A 22,097-nucleotide genomic window follows, 5' to 3' on the forward strand; every position below is an offset into this window, starting at 1 on the left:
TGTTCGCTGGCCCGACGCTCTTAACCGCTTGGCTACCTGCTGCCCTATGCACGCACACACACATTGCCCTCTGTGTTGATGTGGCTTTGTTTAGTTATTGGATGTTGTTAATTGATCAGAAATGATTGTGCCTATAGCTTTATGCCCTCAGTAAAATAACAGAAATCATCAGTAGGGTTAAGTTGGACAGTTGGTGTGCTCTGATTGGCGTTTTGGGGGGGGGGGGGGTACGCGTGTGTGCGGGTTTGTGTGCAAAACTAATTACGCCCTTTCGCCCAATTCTGTTCAGGGCAATTTAATTTGTACTGTTTCATTTAGTGTGGAAATTACTATAATTAAGGCTTAATCCTCTGACGAGTTTAGGGATCATGAACCTAGTCAATACATCACACACAGGAGAGAGACAGGGAAATGTCTGTTTTTACTCTCATTGTCCATCTTTCAGCAGTTTTCTCTCCATTTCTCTCTCTCATAGTTCTTCTCATCATACGTATGTCTCTGCCCCCAGTCTTTCCTTTCTTCTGACTCTCTTTTCTCTCCTCGCTCTCTTTCGAAATATGCAGAAACACACACACACACCTCACACATCCCTATTCCCGTATCAGTGATTAGTCAATACAGTAACGTGTTTTCCTCTCTGACACCTGGGCTCCCAGGCAGGCCCTTGCATCCCGCGCTCAACAGCGAGACCCGGGTCACTAATTGACCCAGAGGTCACTGCTAATGGCGTCTCGTTAGCAGCGAGGGGGGGGGGGTACAGGGACTGTGCGTGCATGTGTGACTGTGTGTGCGTGCCTGCTTGCATTTTCATGACTGCACCTATGCACACACGTGGCTTTCCTACGGTCCGAACAGCTTCAATTTCTCCCGTTCTCAGTTTGAGCACCAAGGTCCCCCCAGCCCATCTCCTGTTGTTTTAGCAGCTCTACTGACTGGTGTAATGAAGATCATTATGAATACAGATAACCACTCATTAGTGCTGTTTCAATAACCACCTGTCACTGCCTAAGCGGTCTCCATTTATCATACCTGCTTGCGGTTTACAGGGGAAGCGTGTCCTCTTGTGTGCGTGTTAGTAAATCATATCAACTTTGAATTTCAGAATTATTACAATGAATATTATTGTGAGTCGTTTAACCTTAATTATTACCTCTAAGACGGTTCCACAACCTCTTATGGCTGTGTGAGGTAAAGTGTGTGATGAAGTTTGATCAGATTTAGAGTCTCATACTTGAAAGGGAAATCCGGGATTGCTACTGTACTTTTAGATTAATGAGATATAGTCATTGATTTGGGAAGAATGCACGTATAAATGCCTCACGAACGTAGTTCAACTATCGTACCCCATCAGAACCCAAAATTGAAGAGAAAAAAAATTGCCAATATTTCTAAACATTGTAAATGTAAACAAACATTGGATAGCCTCAAAACATGCTTAGAACTATACTTTTCATATCTTGGATTGTCCTTGCATCCATACAGTATCTCTGGCTTTTGAATTTGAGTGGTTACATTTCTCCAGGCCCATCCCTCAGCATTTTACCGATAGAGGCGGGGACATCACTTCATTGTTTCAACTAAGGATTGTCCCTTTTAATGTTGGGTTATTGACCTGGTCTAGATGGGACAGTTAGACATTCCCTCTGTATCGATCAGAGGGCAACAGCGTTTTACCTCTAAAAACACACACATACACACTCCAATTACTTTTTCCCCAAGGTAAATGTGTCCTGTCAACTTTTTAAGCACTCTCATATAGTCTTAATGATTGCCTTATTAAAGATGACAGTAAAAATTGGGTATCAATGGGAGTAATTTAAAAGTGCTGAGTAATGTTGTCATTGGGACAAGAGAGGCAGACTTTAATTGGGCTAAATGTAGTGTAGTGTGAAGAGAGACTTAAAGGCCATTTCCATTAGACCACAGACTTTTGCGTTTCCATGGCTTGGCTCCAGTGACTCACTGTGAACTTAGGTCAAGTGCAGGGCTGAAACACCAGTCTGCACACATTGCAGCTCTCCAGGACTAGAGTGTCAATGTGAAAAGACTGGCCCTTAGCTGTATGGTAATGGCCACAGCCAGCTGATAGGCTTAGTTGAATTGGTGTAATACTTTTCCAATCTTTTCAGATGTGTAATATGACCTGAGAGGACCAGTCCAGAATAGAGCAGGACCAGTGTGGTTGTGTTGAGGAATGGCTGGATCTCCAATCAGGGAGGATTGTCTACAGTACAGCACAAATGAGTTTATGCAAGACAACAGCATCCACTAAAAGCAGCGCTCGTTACCGGGCAGAGAAGACGGCAACATGCACAGGGGAGCCGGGCTCTCCATCTGTGTTTGGTAAAACTCGTTCAAACTGGTGTTTTGAGGTAGGCAGTTGATGTTGTTTCTCATTATTCAGTTACAGATGCGTATGTGTGCATCTTTTCAAGGTTTCACTCCGCAAGAATGCTAAAGTGTGTGTGCGCGCTTGCGTGTTCTCGTGTAGACCGCTAAAGAATACCTGCCTCTGTATTTTCTTTCTCCGTTTTCTCTATTCCTCTTCTGTCCTCCCTCCTTTTCTTCCTCTTCTTCTAATATGTTTAACACATGCCTCATACGCTGAGTGTACAAAACATTAGGAACACCTTCCTAATATTGAGTTGCACCCCCTTTTGCCCTGAGAAACAGCCTCAATTCGTCCGGGCATGAACTCTACACAGTGTCGAAAGCGTTCCACCGGGATGCTGGCCCATGTTGACTCCAATGCTTCCCACAGTTTTCAAGTTGGCTGGATGTCCTTTGGGGGGTGAATCATTCTTGATAAACACGAGTAACTGTTGAGCGTGAAAAACAAGCAGCGTTGCAGTTCTTGACACACTCAAACCGGTGTGCCTGGAACCTACTACCATACTCCCTTCAAAGGCACTTAAATATTTTGTCCTGCCCATTCACCCTCTGAAATGTACACATACACAATCCATGTCTCAATTATCTCAAGGCTTAACAATCCTTAACAAGGGACATCAATAAGGGAGCATAGCTATCACCTGAATTTACCTAGTCGTTCTGTCATGGAAAGAGTAGGCGTTCCAAATGTTTGGTACACTCAGTGTATATCATCTGTTTGTTACTTTCTGTATAAAGCCTGGGGGACAAAGGGAACCGGGAGGAGGTGAAGTTAAAGCCGTTTACTGAAGACCGCCATTGTACAATCATAAGCATGTGAAGTGTGCACATAATGTGAGTGTGGGTGCAGGCTCATGTATACTACCAGTGTTTAAAGAGGTTGAGAATGACGTGTGTGTCTGTGTGGGAGGAGATTGAGAATGATGTGTGTGCTTGCATGGAGATGAACGGGGTCAGAGGTGCAGTTGAAAACCCATGTTTCTCATTTTAAGAGAACATAAAGCGGTCTGACATGAGAGGCGATGAAATTAAATTACACTCCATAATCCATTTGGTTATGAGTAACAAGTCTATGAACCGTTGTTCCTCACCACACACACTAGGTATGGATAGAACGGGTTCAGGTGTCATGGGGATTACGTTAGCTCTGTATTAGGGTTTAATATTTTCCCGAAAATCTACTACTTTTTCCTTACCGAGAGATTTGCAAGCCTTTCCTGGACATCCCGGTATTCTCGTTCAAACTGGAAACGCTATTTAAAATAATACCAGCGGGGGGAAAAATCTGACACGATTATACCACTTTAAATGGAGAATATGCACAATAATCGAACGGTATCTTGATGTAGGCAATTTGTTGCAATTTAATTAACTTTTAAGTTCTCCTCCCTATTTAATTGATGTAGCCTAGTTCTATCGTAGGCCTATGAAGCACTGTTGGCCGACAAGTAAAATATGAGGTTATTACAGCCTAGAAAATGACATTTGTTTTAGCCATCCTTTGACTGAAAGATGTCAGACAGCTTTGTTAGTCCTTTTCTATCCCCTTCCACCTGGTTATCAGGGGAATTAGGGAAGGTTGTGGCATTTTTTTAACTTAGTGATAACCCACTTATTGTGGTGACTTTGTCACAGGGAACATATCCGATTCTTCGTTAAACAAACAAATAAGCAAGTAGCGGAGATTCAGCACGATGGATAGCGAAGCTGTTGATCAACTAAGATCATGGAACAATGTTGCAAATGTCTATTCCAGTGTATCAATTGTTTGGTTAACAGGTGAGTAGCACGTGTTGAGCCTCTGCCAGTGCCACACAGCTAGTTTGGAGATGTGTGTATGTGTCACCAAGCAGGGCTCGACATTAACGCTTGCCTGGGACAAGTAAAAAAAAAATGTGTTGGACAAGCGGATTATAGTTTAGTTGTCTGAATGGACACGTGTTTTTTTTTTTAAGTCTCGCAAACAGAATCAAACAATTAGGCTATTCCGATCAAAGTGTCCTCCGGATGCGATGTTTTGCTCACTGTCCTCCCAATTTCTGCGGAGCGCATCGGAGTATAATTATTGTAGGCCTGCATTGACAGACACGAGCTGTCTTTCAATCATGCAGTCGCCAGATGTGTTTTTTTTTAAATCAAAGCGAGCCTATCCGCATTTGCACATTTGTTGATGATAATTGCTATTGAGTTATTTGCCCATTTATAGCAATGGAAATCCCGGAAAAGTCAGTGGTTCGTTGCCAGAGGAGGGGGGGGGGGGGCGAGAGATGGAGGAAGAAATAATGATGTACAACAGAATAACTAGATAGCCAATTCAAAACATACTGTGTAGTGTGGCTGTTTATCTCGCTAGGTAACAATTTAGCTATTAGCGTGCATTTATGTAATTGTCATGTCTGATGTCCGGCACTCATGTATAACCGCAAATTACCAATACAAGCAGTTGATATGGGTGGCAGTTGATGAAACCAATTCTGCATACGCTGGTTGTAAAACTGTCTCTCAAGCACTCAAAATTGGCTAGGATTCTCCTCTATTCAATACCGGCCATGTAATTCCGACAAAGCTGACTGGTGTGTTTGAGCAGGGCTGTATCAAAAGCCTGCACACCCAGTAGCTCTCCAGATGGAGGCTTGATGGACCACATGTGTTTTATACAGTGCATTATTTTACTTTGCGGGTGTTAAGTGCCTTGCTCAAAGGCACAACGGCAAGAGATATCATACATGGGATCAGAGACCAGCAGCCTTTCATTGTCAATACCAGTGATGCTAATGAAGGTTATTTTGTGAAGTAGTTCCTTGTATCACACAACACAATTTTCGTTCACCTTTTTGGCCCATATTGTGTTACAGACCATTTTATTTTGTGACTTGAGCTTTTAGACAACTAAAAAAATAAGTCCTCAGAGAGTTGATATGTCCGTTTACTGCATCTATTCGCACATACCTATTTTGTATTTTTGCATTAGTACGTCATAGAAATTGTATATTATTGGTCCGTGGTACCTGTCATTTTTTTTCTCTCTCTGGAAATGGGAAGGAGCTTGGTCAGGAAATCGCAAGACACCAGTTACAAGTATTAAATCACAGTACAGATGATGTTACCCAGGAAGCTGTGCATCCACCCCCAGACAGGGATTTGGGAGTTATTACACAGGTTTGTTTCTCAAGTAATTTCTAGCAGGCGCCACCATAAACCTGCAAACAAAACTAGAGCAAAAATAATTGCATGTAAGTTGTCATCATTTTCTCTATATAACTATATACAGAATCAACAGCAGATAGCACCTGCAGAGAGCGTAGGTAACAGGAATACAGTGGGGGGGGGGGGGGGGGTGTATTTGATCCCCTGCTGATTTTGTACATTTGCCCACTGACAAAGAAAGGATCCGTCTATAATTTTAATGGTAGGTTTATTTGAACAGTGAGAGACAGAATAACAACAAAAAAATCCAGAAAAACGCATGTCAGAAATGTTATAAATTGATTTGCATTTTAATGAGGGAAATAAGTATTTGACCCCCTCTCAATCAGAAAGATTTCTGGCTCTCAGGTGTCTTTTATACAGGTAACGAGCTGAGATTAGGAGCACACTCTTAAAGGGAGTGCTCCTAACCGCAGCTTGTTACCTGTAAAAAAGACACCTGTCCACAGAAGCAATCAATCAATCAATCAGATTCCAAACTCTCCACCATGGCCAAGACCAAAGAGCTCTCCAAGGATGTCAGGGACAAGATTGTAGACCTACACAAGGCTGGAATGGGCTACAAGACCATCACCAAGCAGCTTGGTGAGAAGGTGACAACATTTGGTGCGATTATTCGCAAATGGAAGAGAAACAAAAGAACTGTCAATATCCCTCGGCCTGGGACTCCATGCAAGATCTCACCTCGTGGAGTTGCAATGATCATGAGAACAGTGAGGAATCAGCCCAGAACTACACGGGAGGATCTTGTCAATGATCTCAAGGCAGCTGGGACCATAGTCACCAAGAAAACAATTGGTAACACACTACGCCGTGAAGGACTGAAATCCTGCTGCTCAAGAAGGTCCCCCTGCTCAAGAATACATATACATGCCCGTCTGAAGTTTGCCAATGAACATCTGAATGACTCAGAGGACAACTGGTGAAAGTGTTGTGGTCAGATGAGACCAAAATGGAGCTCTTTGACATCAACTCAACTCGCCGTGTTTGGAGGAGGAGGAATGCTGCCTATGACCCCAAGAACACCATCTCCACCGTCAAACATGGAGGTGGAAACATTATGCTTTGGGGGTGTTTCTCTGCTAAGGGGACAGGACAACTTCACCGCATCAAAGGGACGATGGACGGGGCCATGTACCGTCAAATCTTGGGTGAGAACCTCCTTCCCTCAGCCAGGGCATTGAAAATGGGTCGTGGATGGGTATTCCAGCATGACAATGACCCAAAACACACGGCCAAGGAAACAAAGGAGTGGCTCAAGAAGAAGCACATTATGGTCCTGGAGTGGCCTAGCCAGTCTCCAGACCTTAATCCCATAGAAAATCTGTGGAGGGAGCTGAAGGTTCGAGTTGCCAAACGTCAGCCTCGAAACCATAATGACTTGGAGAAGATCTGCAAAGAGGAGTGGGACAAAATCCCTCCTGAGATGTGCGCAAACCTGGTGGCCAACTACAAGAAACGTCTGACCTCTGTGATTGCCAACAAGGGTTTTGCCACCAAGTACTAAGTCATGTTTTGCAGAGGGGTCAAATACTTATTTCCCTCATTAAAATGCAAATCATTTTATAACATTTTTTGACATGCGTTTTTCTGGATTTTTTTGTTGTTATTCTGTCTCTCACTGTTCAAATAAACCTACTATTAAAATTATAGACTGATAATTTATTTGTAAGTGGGCAAACGTACAAAATCAGCAGGGGATCAAATACTTTCCCCCCCACTGTAGATATTTAGGTTACTTTCCAAATGACACCCCAATCCTTATAGTGCACTACTCTGGTCAAAAGTAGTGAATAGAGTGCCAGTTGGCAATCAGCCTTCGACACAATTGCCCTCCGCCCACCAGGCCTCTACCAGCTACCCCTCTTTTGTCCTCTCTCCTCTCCCCTTTCTCGCTGATAAAACAGATCTGTACCCATCAGGCTTCTGCCAGTAACCTCTCCTCTTCCCTCTTTTTTTCCCTTACATGAGTCTCCCTTCATCTCTCTTTTCCTCTCATCTCTCCCCTGCCTCTCCCCTCTTCTCACTAGGCTACTACCACTCAACAACCCACAGCCAGCATTTTCCCCTTTCCCTACATTCCATCTCTTTCCCTGATCTCTCCCTTCCACTCATCTGTGTTCTACATCCTTCCTCTCCCGCTCTTCCTGACTGAACAGTGGCGTATCCACCGGTTAATGCTTCTCTGACAGCAGCTTTCTCCTCACCTCTTCACTCTCTTTTCCCTTACACTCATTCTCTTCTTCTCACCCTCCTATCTTATTCTCTCTGTCTAAACAATCCTGTGCTCCTTAGGCTCCTGCCGATCTGTCAACCATTCTCTTCTCTCCGCTTACCTCTTTTCTCCCCTTACCATCATTTCTCCTTTCATCTTATCCCCCCCCTCTTCTCTCCTTTACCTTCCTCTGTCATACCCCTTTCTCTTCTCCCTGACTGAACAGTTTTGTTCTCACAGGGTAGCGGGCGAGTTTCCAGGCGTTGATTTAAAGTGTCCAGGCATTTTATTTTTGGAACTTTTTTTTTACTACACTGTATTCCAAATATTATGCAGCTGGCTCTCTGGCTGGTTCTGGAGCTGAATTTATCATAAGCATTGATTTAGGGAAAACTTCCCCTCAGATGGAAACCGCTTGCCTATCTTTTGCCATTAAGTTTTGATATCTTCCATAAATTGCAGCCTGGAATACACCATAGAAACAGTTAGAAGAATAAGATGAAGCTCTGGTAATATGGATAACTATTGGAAGATGGCTGATTTCTGCGTTGTAATGGACACTGTGCAACCTTTGGTAGGTAGGCTGCTGGCAGGCTTTGATGTGATGTACAGCAAAGCCAAGTCAGACCGTGCTCATGGTTCTCACAGGGGAAGTGAAATTATAGGCTACAATGACATTGCTCATGATCATGCATGCCGCAAATTACGTAAGTTCCTTGAATTTTCGTTCGCGGGTGCCTTTTCATTTTTTGGGTAGACACTTCCAGCATTGGCGAGTGTAGTGAAGCAAAACTTTATTGGTCAAAACCATTCATCTCTTGGTGCGACAGTGAGAGTGGGTTTGCAAAATTATATATCACGCAATTATACTATTTATGAAATTGTCATTTGTTTTATACAGACTATCTCAAAAATAAGTGAAAATGTACAAATTATGTAACGGATTATGATACTTAAATTAAAAACCAGTGGAGGTGCAAAAACATGTTTGCACCCCCTATTTTAATTAGCTCTATGGTTCAGGCGGCCGTGTGGACACGCTGTTTGGCACATCTCAGTCCCAAAAATAACTTTGCAGTGGTTTCTGATTAATTAACAATCCCATGCTGGTGTTTGGTAACATTCAATTAAAAACCAGCCCTGAGAAGAATTTATGTAATGTCATAGGAAGTTAAAATTTAATTTGTCACATGCGCCGAATACAACAGGTGTAGACCTTACCGTGAAATACTTACTGGGCCGTACACACTACCCTCTGTAGCGCCATACGGTGGGATGCCGAGCATTTTCCATACCAGGCGTTGATGCAACCGGTCAGGATGCTCTCCATGGTGCAGCTGTATAACCTTTTGAGGATCTGGGGACCCATGCCAAATCTTTTCAGTCTCCTGAGTGGGAAAAGGTGTTGTCGTGCCCTCTTCACAACTTTCTTGGTGTGTTTGGACCATGATAGTTTGTTAGTGATGTGGACACCAAGGAACTTGAAGCTCTCGACCCGGTCCACTACAGCCCCGCCGATGTGACTGGGGGCGTGTTCGGCCCTCCTTTTCCTGTAGTCCACAATCAGCTCCTTTGTCTTGTTCATGTAGAGGTTGTTGTCCTGGCACCACACAGCCAGGTCTCTGACCTTTTCCTTATACGCTGTCTCATCATTTTCTGTGATCAGGCCTATCACTGTTGTGTTATCAGCAAACTTAATGATGGTGTTGAAGTCGTGCTTAGCCACGCAGTCGTGGGTGAATAGGGAGTACAGGAGGGGACTGAGCACGCACCCCTGAGGGGCTCCCGTGTTGAGGATTAGTGTGGCAGGTGTGTTGTTGCCTACCCTTACCACCTGGGGTCAGCCTGTCAGGAAGTCCAGGATCTAGTTGCAGAGGGAGGTGTTTAGTCCCAGGGTCCTTAACTTAGTGATGAGCTTTGTGGGCACTTGGTGTTGAACACTGAGCTTTAGTCAATGAACAGCATTCTCATATAGGTGTTCCTTTTGTCCAGGTGGCAAAGGGCAGTGTGGAGTGCAGTTGAGATTGCGTCATCTGTGGATCTGTTGGGGCGTTATGCGAGTTGGAGTGGGTCTAGGGTTTCCGGGATGATGGTGTTGATGTGAGCCATGACCAGCCTTTCAAAGGATTTCATGGCTACCGACATGAGTGCTACGGGGCGGTAGTCATTTAGGCAGGTTACCTTCGCTTTCTTGGGCACAGGGACTATGGTGGTCTGCTTGAAACATGTTGGTATTACAGACTCAGTCAGGGAGAGATTGATGATATCAGTGAAGACACTTGCCAGTTGGTCCGTGCATGCTCTGAGTACAAGTCCTGGTAATCCATCTGTGATCACGCTATGGAGAGTGTGATCACACAGTCGTCCGGAACAGCTGGTAATCTCATGCATGCTTCAGTGTTGCTTGCCTCAAAGCGAGCATAAAAGGCATTTAACCCGTCTGGAAGGCTCGCCTCACTGGGCAGATCGCGGGTGGGTTTCCCTTTGTAGTCTTTAATAGTTTGCAAGCTCTGACACTTCTGACCAGCGTCAGAGCTGGTGTAGTAGGATTCAATCTTAGCCTTGTATTGACGTATTGTCTGTTTGATGGTTCGTCTGAAGGCATAGCGGGATTTCTTATTAACGTCCAGAATAGTGTCCGTATCCAGGAAAGCTGCAGCTTTAGCCTTTAGCTCGGTGCGAATCCTGCCTTTAATCCATGGCATCTGGTTGGGGTATGTGTGTACGTACGGTCACTGTTGGGACGAAGTCGTTGATGCACTTATTGTTGAAGCCGGTGACTGAGGTGGTATACTCCTCAATGCCATTGGATGAATCCCGGACATTCCAGTCTGTGCTAGCAAAACAGTCCTGTAGTGTTGTATCCACGTCATCTGACCACTTCCATATTGAGCAAGTGGTACTAGTACTTCCTGCTTTAGTTTTTGATTGTGAGCAGGAATGAGGAGGGTAGAATTATGGTAAAATTTTCCAAATGGAAGGAGAGCTTTGTATGCATCTCTGTGTGTGGAGTAAAGATGGTCTAGAGTTTTTTTCTCCTCTTATTGCACAAATGACATGCTGGTAGAAATGAGGTTAAACGGATTTAAGTTTGCTTGCATTAAAGTCCCCGGCAGCTAAGAGCTCTGCTTCTGTTTGAGCATTTGCTTGTTTGCTTATGGCCTTATACAGCTCGTTGAGTTTCGGTCTTAGTGCCAGCTTCGGTTTGTGGTGGTAAATAGACGCCTACAAAAAATATAAATGAGAACTCTCTTGGTAGATAGTGTGGTCTACAGCTTATCATGAGGTACTCTTACAAGCAAAAACTAAAGCAGTATGCACCAGTGACTCGGTCAATAAAGAAGTGGTCAGATGACGCAGGTGCTGAGCTACAGTCTTTTGCTAGCACAGCCTGGAAAATGTTCCGGGACTCTTCCGATGGCATTGACGAGTACACCACATCAGTCACTGGCTTCATCAATAAGTGCATCGATGACGTCGTCCCCACAGTGACCGTACATACAAACCCCAACCAGAAGCCATGGATTACAGGCAACATCTGCACCGAGCTAAAGGCTATAGCTGCCGCTTTCAAGGAGCGGGTCTCTAACCTGGACACTTATAAGTAATCCTGCTATGCCCTCAGACGAACCATCAAACAGGCAAAGTGTCAAAACAGGACTAAGATTGAATCGTACTACACCAGCTCCGATGCTCGTCGGATGTGGTAGGGCTTTGCAAACTATTACAGACTACAAAGGGAAGCACAGCAGCGAGCTGCCCAGTGACACGAGCCTATCAAACTAGCTGAATTACTTCTTTGCTCGCTTCGAGGCAAGCAACACTGAAGCATGCATGAGAGCATCAGCTGTTCCAGACGACTGTGTGATCACGCTCTCCGTGGCCAATGTGAGTAAGACTTTTAAACAGGTCAACATTCACAAGGCTGCGGAGCCAGACTAATTACCAGGGTGTGTAGTCAGAGCATGCGCTGACCAACTGGCAAGCTGTCCCTGACTGAGTCTGTAATACCAACATGTTTCAAGCAGACCGCCATAGTCCCTGTGCCCAAGAACACTAAGGTAACCTGCCTAAATGACTACTGGCCCGTAAGCACTCACGTTTGTAGCCATGAAGTGCTTTGAAAGGCTGGTCATGGCTCACATCAACACCATTATCCCAGAAACCCTAGACCCACTCCAATTTGCATACCGCCCCAACAGATCCACAGATGATGCCATCTCTATTGCACTCCACACTGCCCTTTCCCACCTGGACAAAAGGAACACTTATGTGAGAATGCTATTAATTTACTACAGCTCAGCGTTCAACACCATAGTGCCCTCAAAGCTCATCACCAAGCTAAGGACCCTGGGACTAAACACCTCCCTCTGCAACTGGATCCTGGACTTCCTGACGGGCCGCCCCAAGGTGGTAAGAGTTGGTAACAACACATCTGCCACGCTGATCCTCAACACGGGAGCCCCTCAGGGCTGTGTGCTCAGTCCCCTTCTGTACTCCCTGTTCAGCCATGACTGCATGGTCAGGGACGACTCCAACACCATCATTAAGTTTGCCGGCGACACAACAGTGGTAGGCCTGATCACCGATATCGATGAGACAGCCTATAGGGTGGAGGTCAGAGACCTGGCCGTGTGGTGCCAGGATAACAACCTCTCCCTCAACGTGATCAAGACAAAGGAGATGATTGTGGACTACAGGAAAAGGAGGACTGAGCACGCCCCCACTCTCATCGACGGGGCTGTAGTGGTGCAGGTTGAGAGCTTCAAGTTTATTGGTGTCCACATCAACAAACTATCATGATCCAAACAGACCAAGACAGTTGTGAAGAGGGCATGATAAAGCCTATTCCCCCTCAGGAGACTGAAAAGATTTGGCATGGGTCTTCAGATCCTCAAAAAGTTCTACAGCTACACCATCAAGAGCATTCTGACTGGTTGCATCACTGCCTGGTGTGGGAACTGCTCGGCCTCCAACCGCAAGACACTACAGTGGGTAGTACGTACGGCCCAGTACAGCACTGGGGCTAAGCTTCCTGCCATCCAGGACCTCTATACCAGGCAGTGTCAAAGAAATTGTCAGACTCCAGCCACCCTAGTTATAGACTGTTCTCTGCTACTGCACAGCAAGTGGTACCGGAGCGCCAAAAGTCTTGTATGCTGCTGCTACTGCCTGTAACAATGCAGTTCACAGGAAGAACTGACAGGGCGCTTCCGCTTTGTTTGTTTTGGTAAAGGCAGCCGCAGACACATTCAATGTATGCTGTATGAGAGTGCTTTTAACTCTCTCTCGATACCAGTAGCTCAATATTTCTTCCATGGTAAAAATTCAAACACAAAGCAGACAAAACTCTTTGGTCCTTTTAAAATATTGTGTGTTTAAAATATTGTGTGCTTAAGCCTGGAAAATAAATACATGTGACTCTGGATGACAACATAATGATGTTTGTTTCCAACATTAGGGCTGTTTTCCTAAAGAAGCTAAATCTGTTTTGTTTCCTTACCATGATACTAACGAGTATCGCGATACTGGTATCGTCCCGGCCTTACTCTCTCTGCTCTCATATGTTCTTAGAAACCCAGTGTTAAACAGTTACAGTAGTCCGTTTCTCCTGTTCCTCTCTCTCCAGAGGATCGCAATACCCCTGTGTTTGTTTGATTATTTTAGCGCCGTGTCAGGTTTTATACCTCAGCCGGTGGACACAGCAGGGGGTCGTATAGTTCCCCCAAATCCCAATCCCCTAATCTGTGGCCTTTTTTTTTTTACATTACTCTCAAGCCCCACGGCTTTCTCTCTCTCCGCCCCTTGCTCTTTAGCTGGCACTCTCTCTGTCCCTCTCCTTTTTTCTCTTCATCATATGTTCTCTCTGTTGTGCCTAGTATGCTGAGCAAACACACATCTGTGTTTAGTGCTTTTCTATTCCTGCGCAGTGTGGAACCACACTCAATATGCACCTGCATGTGTAAGCTTCCGTAATTGGCTACAGTTTCACTCAACCACAACACACACACCAGAAACATATTTTTAATTACAGGTCCCTTGCTCATAATTTCACTTCACTACATGCGTGATATATAGATCGTGATTTACCTCAGCATTGCTTTTCACTGTCCCTTCTGGGAAATCATTGAGTGTGAACCCTAACACACGTGTCACATTAGGGCACTCTGATTAGGATTGTAACGTTGATGACATTCTCTCCATTAAGTCCATGCTCAACCCTGGTGGTTTGATTACACAGTAATGACAGGGAATTACCATACAGAGTATAACTTCACTGATTGGCTTAGGAGTCAAGAATGTCATTACCTGCCTCTCAGAAGAAGCTCACAGTGGCATTTCTCTCTGGCTCAGTTTCCCCTGTAGACTAATTAGTGTGATTATCTGATGAAGCACACTCCCACAACTATTTCTCATCTGCAACCAGGTTAGGACACAAACACACACTCACTCCCTGTTCGGTCTCTTGTAGCTAGTCTTCGATCACACAGTGCACAGTACGTGTTGCTGCATTCTCTATTTGTGTTACGTGTCTTGCTGACTTCCTACATTTCTCTATACCTCCTACAGCTAGAGGAGTGTCCAGCTAGATGTATGACCTTACAGCAGTAGATCTATGAGAATCTGTCTTAGGCGTCCTGCTAACTGCCTCTCTCTCTCTGTGTGTTCCTATAGTTGGCCCTGGAGGATCCGGTGCACAGTGTCTCCTTACAGCAGTATGTGTATGAGAAGCTGAAGGCCCAGCAGGCTCTGATGGGGGACCAGGGCTTCGGGGCTCTGATGGAGACGGTGGACACAGAGATCGTCAGGCAGCTCCAGGAGTTCCTACAGGGCCTCTGAGAGAGATGGAGAGAGGAGAGCATCTACCTATCTCTACCCTTTCCCTCCTGTACCCTCAATGTATCCATCTCCAGACCTATACTATCCATCTCTCCTGATAGGCCTTTGAGCACAGGAGAGAAAAAACCTCAACCTCTGCCCCCTACTAACCATCTCCGCTGTACCTTATCCGTAGCCTACCTTTCCTATCCTCGACCCCCTATTGGGCACAGAAGAGAGAAAGGACTGCAACATGTACCTCTACTACCCATGTCTACTTTTACTATCATAACCCATAATTCACTTGTCCTTTACCCACAACCCCCCTCTTCTCTACCAAACCATACCCTATCTACAGCCTACCTAGAACCTTCCTTTACCCACAAACCACTTTTTTTTTTTAAAACACACACACAAACTTGAATAGAGCTTCCATTCTAACAGTTATTCTGCTTCTCTAGTTTTAACATGGGGTAAATACTTAAGAGGGATGTTAAGAGACGGGGGGTTGAGGGAATATAACAATACGACGCAAAGACAACCTTCTGAAGAGGCAGGACTTGGCCTTGGACTTTTTTTTATTTTTTTTTATTGGGAAAGCGTGTGTGGCGTGATGGGAATATAGCTTCACTGACCGAAAGACCCAAACAGTGTTTACAGATCTATTCTTAAAGGCAAATAGCGAGCAAAAGTGTACTTTGTATGTATGTATCTATGTAAAGTATGGATGACTCTGCATGAAGATATTTAACTTTTTAGTTTAGTTAGTTTATTTCTCTTCATGGTTCTTTGTTCTGTATTGTTTCTCACACCCTGAGATCATCAAGTTCACAGGACTATTGAGAGATGCAGACACTGTTTTTGGGGCGTGTATATTTTCATATCATCGGACTATGAATTCCATTAATCGACTGCGAGATTAAAGCGATTTTTAACAAGTGATTTGTAAAAGTGTTGAACCACATTTCTATATGAATGCTGCTGCTATTTTACGGTGTGTCACAAGGTGTGTCAAAGCACACTTTTTTCCTCCGTTTGTTTTATTTTCTTTCTGAAATGTCATGGTTGTGGCATGACGGTAGAAGAACTCGGGACATTGAAGCAGGATGGAAGTTATTCTTAGGCACAAATCTAGGATCAGCTAACCCCACTCTAATCCTACCTACCCATTAGGGGTGGAAAAGCAAAACTGACCTCTGATCAGCATCTTGGGGCAACTTGATCCTACTCCCTGTTGTGTATGAAATGCCATATAATCATATTGAGGACATACATAACTGAAGCATGATTTGAGTGATGTTTTGGACAGAAACAGTTTTTCCCATTGATGACAGTGGACTAGAGAATCGGTTGCACTTCATTTAATGCTACAGAAATGTCCAGGTTTTGACATAAACATTGTAATTATACAATAAGCTAGGAATTACTTTTCTTTGATATTCATTCAAACAAGCAACACTACCACTTGGTACCAGCCAGATGCAAATTGTGTTGAATTATTTGAAATAAGTACCAGAAAGTAGCCATTGTTACCACATAATAATCCTAGTAAATACAGTGGAAACTGGACTGGAAAATAAAGTGTTATCCAATTCTCTTCCCCTAGTTCCATAGACACTGTGATTGAGTTCAGTAGCAGTCAAGCAAAACAAAGGCCTTATGCTTTCAGCCTTACCTTAACTCAAATATCCTTTCTCATTCTTAACCAATATTGCTTTTTTTAATATATATATATATTAGCTGATTCCTGTACTGGTTTTAGAATGATGGGAGCAATGGTGACATTGAACAACACAACAGCAGTAGAAAATATGTCTTTAGCTTGTTTTCAGTCAACAAATTCTAATAGAAAGACCTTGTTCTTTTTTTCAACAGCTTCAATAAAATGCAGTACATGGCTGAAATGTTTACGTACTTATTTTTCGATTAACCTTTATGCTCCTCTTTTTAATGTTTTACCACAGAAACCCCCGCAGGCCTGTTAAGTCTTTTTGAAATTAGTGTTTTCCTTCAGATCATGTAATGTATGTTCAGAGTTCTCTTCGGCCACTACCCAAACCTTAAGGCCCTCTGACGTTGAAGCACCTGATATCCCAGTCTTTCCCATCGGAGATATGCAGTTGGATTAGACACACCATTCGGAAAACGGTCCACCAACATCACTCGCCAGTCCCTGAAATAGAAGTCCCAGGGGAAAAGACGGTGGCCCAGACACATTTGGAGGAGAGGCATCCATGCAGAAATGACTGAGACCGTCCTCAACTGGTGTAACTTGAAAAACTTGCCCCGAACTGAGTGAGATGGAGCGGAGGACATTTTAAGTCAACTATGAATTTACCTGTTGCTCTCACACTTTAGTTTAATAGTTTTTCCTTGAAATGAACATACTTCCCTGTGCTTCGTGGTAATTTAATGGCACCGCTATGCATTTACCTCCCGTATTACTAGTCCTAATACCACATAGTCACCCCAGACAGTGCCAATTGTTTCATAGCAGCATATGGGCTAAACAGCTCTCCCAGTATTTCTCATTATAGATGCACCAGTAGGCCCCAGATAAGATGGCTGCAGGTACTGAACAGTGTATGTGGTTAATGATCTTGGGAAACCATGAATGGGGAGGATTAACTGTAAATCTTAACTTCCTTAGAACTGGATCAGGCCTACTGTGGGAATTAGCTGAATGGCTGTGGGTGCCTATCCCTCTCCCATCTACAGCTGTACTGTAATAGGATCAGCCTCCGCCTGCTACGCTTTTAATCAATGTATGGAGGTTTACTGGCATTCACTTCACACAGCTTGCCTGCTGCTGAATGGTGAGGTGGTCCTGCATTCATCTCCATAAGCACCGCTGGTTTATCACACACTCATTATTATAGTGTAGCTGCTGCAGTAGTCTGTGACAGTGTTTCCTATTTACCATATCCCTATTGAGTCGCCAATGTATGTAACACTTGCCATTTTATGAACTGGAGCTGGATATTTATCTCAGGAACAATGCTGCATGTCATTTTAACAGATATCAGCTTCATGGTGTATTTGAGTAACTACAGTGCCTTCAGAAAGTATTCATATTTAACATTGTGTTACAGCCGGAATTCAAAATGGATTCAATTGTTGTTTTTACCCATCTACACACAAAACACCATAATGATGAAGTGAAAACATGTTATTTGAGTCCATACTTTGTAGACACCTTTAGCAGCGATTACAGTTGTAGTCTTTCTGGGTATGTCTCTAAGCTTTCCACACCTGGATTGTGCAACAGTTGCCCATGTATTCCTTTCAAAATTCTTCAAGCTCTGTCAAATTGGTTAATAATTGCTTAGCCAACCATTTTCAGGTCTTGCCGTAGATTTAAGTCAAAACTGTAACTCGGCCACTCAGGAACATTCACTGTCTTCTTGGTAAGCAACTCCCGTGTAGATTTGGCCATGTGTTTTAGGTTATTGCCATGCTAAAAGGTTAATTAATTTCCCAGTGTCTGGTGGAAAGCAGACTGAACCAGGTTTTCCTCTAGGATTTTGCCTGTGCTTAGCGCCATTTATTTTTTTATCTTGAAAACCTCCCCAGTCCTTAACGATTACACCCATACCCATAACATGATGCAGCCACCACTATGCTTGAAAATATGGAGAGTGGTACTCCGTAATGTGTTGTATTGGATTTGCCCCAAACATAAGTTTGTATTCAGGACAAAAATGTAAATGCTTTGCCAAATTCTTTGCAGTATTACTTTACTGCCTTGTTGCAAACAGGATGCATGTTTTGGAATATTTTTGTTCTGTACAGGCTTCCTTCTTTTCACTCTGTCAATTAGGTTAGTATTGTGGAATAACTACAATGTTGTTGATCCGTCCTCATTTTTCTATCACAGCCATTAAACTCTGTAACTGATTTAAAGTCACCATTGGCCTCTTGGTGAAATCCCTGATCAGTTTCATTCCTCTCCGGCAACTGAGTTAGGAAGGACGCCTGTGTCTTTGTAGTGACTGTACTGAAACACCATCCAAAGTGTAATCTAGAACTTCACCATGCTCAAAGGGATGTTCAATGTCTGCTTTTTTTACCTACTGTATCTGCCAGTAGGTTTGAAATTCTCAAGACATTCTTTTCATTTTTAATTAGTTTGTAAACATTTCTAAAAGTTAATTCCACTTTGATATTACGGGGTGTTGTGTGTAGGCCAGCGGTAAAAAATCTCAATATAATTCATTTGAAATTCAGGCTGTAACAAAACAAAATGTAGAAAAAGTCAAGGGGTGTGAATACTTTGATGGCACTGTGCCTAGTCACTGCACTGGCATGTTATTCTAAACTGAATTTGAACAGCTTTCTCTCATTGCAATTCAGTCATTCTATCCTGTAGACTGTCTGGTTTTTAGTTTCCATGTACAGCTGAGTGATTACTCTGCTCTCTGCCTCCATCCTATTTCATCAGTTCAGCTGATTTCCTATTAACATGCAAATGCCCGGTGGAAGGGTTATATCTACAACTGTATGTGTGTGTGCGTGCTTATTGATTGTGATCAGACTCTTCTCTAATGCTATGTGAAAGGTGTAATTAGTATCAGGATTTCTCCATGTCTCTGCTCTATCCTACCAGTCATATTGCATCTGTCTCTCAAAGGTATACTTGCGCGTGTGCTAGTGGGATTTAAAATGTACATGGTGACACACACATCCTCACCTACAATTACAGTCACAAAGGTGGAGTTACTTCTGCAATGAAAGCGTCAAGCTGTGGCTTATGGGACTAATGGTTTTTAAATGCCAAGTTGGTCACTACTGTGGAAGTGGCTCCTACATCTCTCTTATACCAACACACTCAATTAAATTACCATCGACCACACAGATAGAAAGATGAAAAATGTGTGTGTGTGTGAGTACTATGCACATGTTAGTGAAGGAACATTCTGTCCCTGTGCAGGGCTGTCAGGTAATGGATATAGTGACAGGGAACCCTCTAGAGACTTCTATGGTTTTACCAGCACCAGAGTTAAAAACATATATTTTTTTAAATTCACCTTTATTTAACCAGGTAGGCTAGTTGAGAACAAGTTTACATTTACAACTGCGACCTGGCCAAGATAAAGCAAAGCAGTGCGACACAAACAACAACACAGAGTTACACATGGAATAAACACACATGCAGTCAATAATACAATAGAAAAGGTCTAAATATAGTGTGTGCAAATGAGGTAGGATAAGGGAGGTAAGGCAATAAATAGGCCATAGTGGTGAAATAATTTCAATATAGCAATTAAACACTGGAGTGTGTCAGGGAAATTGCAATATTATGTTATAATGCTTGTATTGCATTATAATGGTTTTATTGGACAGAATAGAGTGTTCTGTTAACTATTGTGTTCTACTGAGGATGGGCCTCTGAGATAACACTGACAGAGGAGATTTACGATGTCTTTGGGTGATAAAACCTAAAGAGCATTCCAGAGAACATGAGTTAATGTTTCTGTTCTATACCGTACCAGGGAGAGATGGTTCAAGTTTGGAGTAGGAGGGCCAGACACTGGTCTATACAATAAACTGTTGACACAGCAGATGCTGTCTGCTATGTATTATAGGTATCTTTCATACACATCTTAACCTTGTGACCATTCTATGTATCTGTTGTTCGTCATGTAGGTTGAAAGGGGTGTATCTTGGTTATAAAAGACCTTTGTACTTTTGTTTTATCACTCTCAACGGATCATTAAAAATGGAGAATTGTTGAAAGTCATTGCTAATGCAAAACTCTTATTATTAAAGATTTAGTTTAAGTATAACTCTGACTTGTGTGATAAGTTTGTCTCTCCTAATTTGATAGTAAAGAAATAAACCACAAGTGATAGATGTGCAGAAGATGAGTGTGCAAGTAGAGATACTGGGGTGCGAAGGAGCAAAATAAATAAAATAACAGAACGGGGATGAGGTAGTTGGATGGGCTATTTACAGATGGGTTATGTACGGGTGCAGTGATCTGTGAGCTGCTCTGACAGCTGGTGCTTAAAGTTAGTGAGGGAGATATGAGTCTCCAGCGTCTGATTTTTGCATTTCCTTCCAGTCATTGGCAGCAGAGAACTGGAAGGAAAGGCGGCCAAAGGAAGAATTGGCTTTGGGGATGACCAGTGAGAAATACCTGCTGGAGCGCGTGCTACGGGTGGGTGCTGCTATGGTCACCAGTGAGCTGAGATAAGGCGGGGCTTTACCTAGCAAAGACTTACAGATGACCTGGAGCCAGTGGGTTTGGCGACCGATATGAAGCAAGGGTCAGCCAACGAGAGCATGCAGGTCGTAGTGGTGGGTAGTATATGGGGCTTTGGTGACAAAACGGATGGCACTGTGATGGACTGCATTCAATTTGCTGAGTAGAGTGTTGGAGGCTATTTTGTAAATGACATCGCCGAAGTCAAGGATCGGTAGGATAGTCAGTTTTACGAGGGTATGTTTGGCAGCGTGAGTGAAGGGTGCTTTGTTGCGAAATAGGAAGCCGATTCTAGATTTAATTTTGGATTGGAGATGCTTAATGTGAGTCTGGAAGGAGAGTTTACAGTCTAACCAGACACCTAGGTATTTGTAGTTGTCCACATATTCTAAGTCAGAACCCTCCAGAGTAGTGATGCTGGACGTGCGGGCAGGTGTGGGCAGCGATCGGTTGAAGAGCATGCATCTAGTTTTACTTGCATTTAAGAGCAGTTGGAGGCCACGGAAGGAGAGTTGAATGGCATTGAAGCTCGTCTCGAGGTTAGTTAACACAGTGTCCAAGGAAGGGCCAGAAGTATACAAAATGGTGTCGTCTGCGTAGAGGTGGATCAGAGAATCACCAGCAGCAAGAGCGATGACATTGATGTATACAGAGAAAAGAGTCGGCCCGAGAATTGAACCCTGTGGCACCACCATAGAGACTGCCAGAGGTCCGGACAACAGGCCCTCCGATTTGACACACTGAACTCTGTCTGAGAAGTAGTTGGTGAACCAGGTGAGGCAGTCATTTGAGAAACCAAGGCTGTTGAGTCTGCCGATAAGCATGTGGTGATTGACAGAGTCAAAAGCCTTTGCCAGGTCGATGAATACAGCTGCACAGTATTGTCTCTTATCGATGGCGGTTATGATATCGTTTAGGACCTTGAGCGTGGCTGAGGTGCACCCATGACCAGCTCGGAAACCAGATTGCATAGCGGAGAAGGTACGGTGGGATTCGAAATGGTCGGTGAGCTATTTGTTAACTTGGCTTTCGAAGACCTTAGAAAGGCAGGGTAGGATAGATATAGGTCTGTAGCAGTTTGGGTCTAGAGTGTCTCCCCCTTTGAAGAGGGGGATGACAGCGGCAACTTTCCAATCTTTGGGGATCTCAGACGATACATAAGAGGTTGAACAGGCTAGTAATAAGGTTTGCAACAATTTCGGCGGATAATTTTATAAAGAGACGGTCCAGATTGTCTAGCCCGGCTGATTTGTAGGGGTC

The 22,097-nt window shown here is 43.7% G+C and overlaps 1 protein-coding gene across 1 annotated transcript in view; it reads left to right on the forward strand.

Moving 5' to 3' along the window:
* The window catches only part of ipo11 (importin 11), a 248,086-nt gene extending 231,550 nt beyond the window's left edge, over positions 1-16,536 (forward strand). Inside the window, exon 29 of the mRNA XM_029716410.1 lies at positions 14,489-16,536. Coding sequence (XP_029572270.1) covers positions 14,489-14,653 — 165 coding nt within the window. The 3' untranslated portion in view covers positions 14,654-16,536. The remainder of the gene's footprint in view (positions 1-14,488) is intronic.
* Positions 16,537-22,097: the final 5,561 nt, after the last annotated feature.

The sequence above is a fragment of the Salmo trutta genome, chromosome 27 (assembly GCF_901001165.1).
Source record: "Salmo trutta chromosome 27, fSalTru1.1, whole genome shotgun sequence".
Lineage (NCBI taxonomy): Eukaryota > Metazoa > Chordata > Actinopteri > Salmoniformes > Salmonidae > Salmo > Salmo trutta.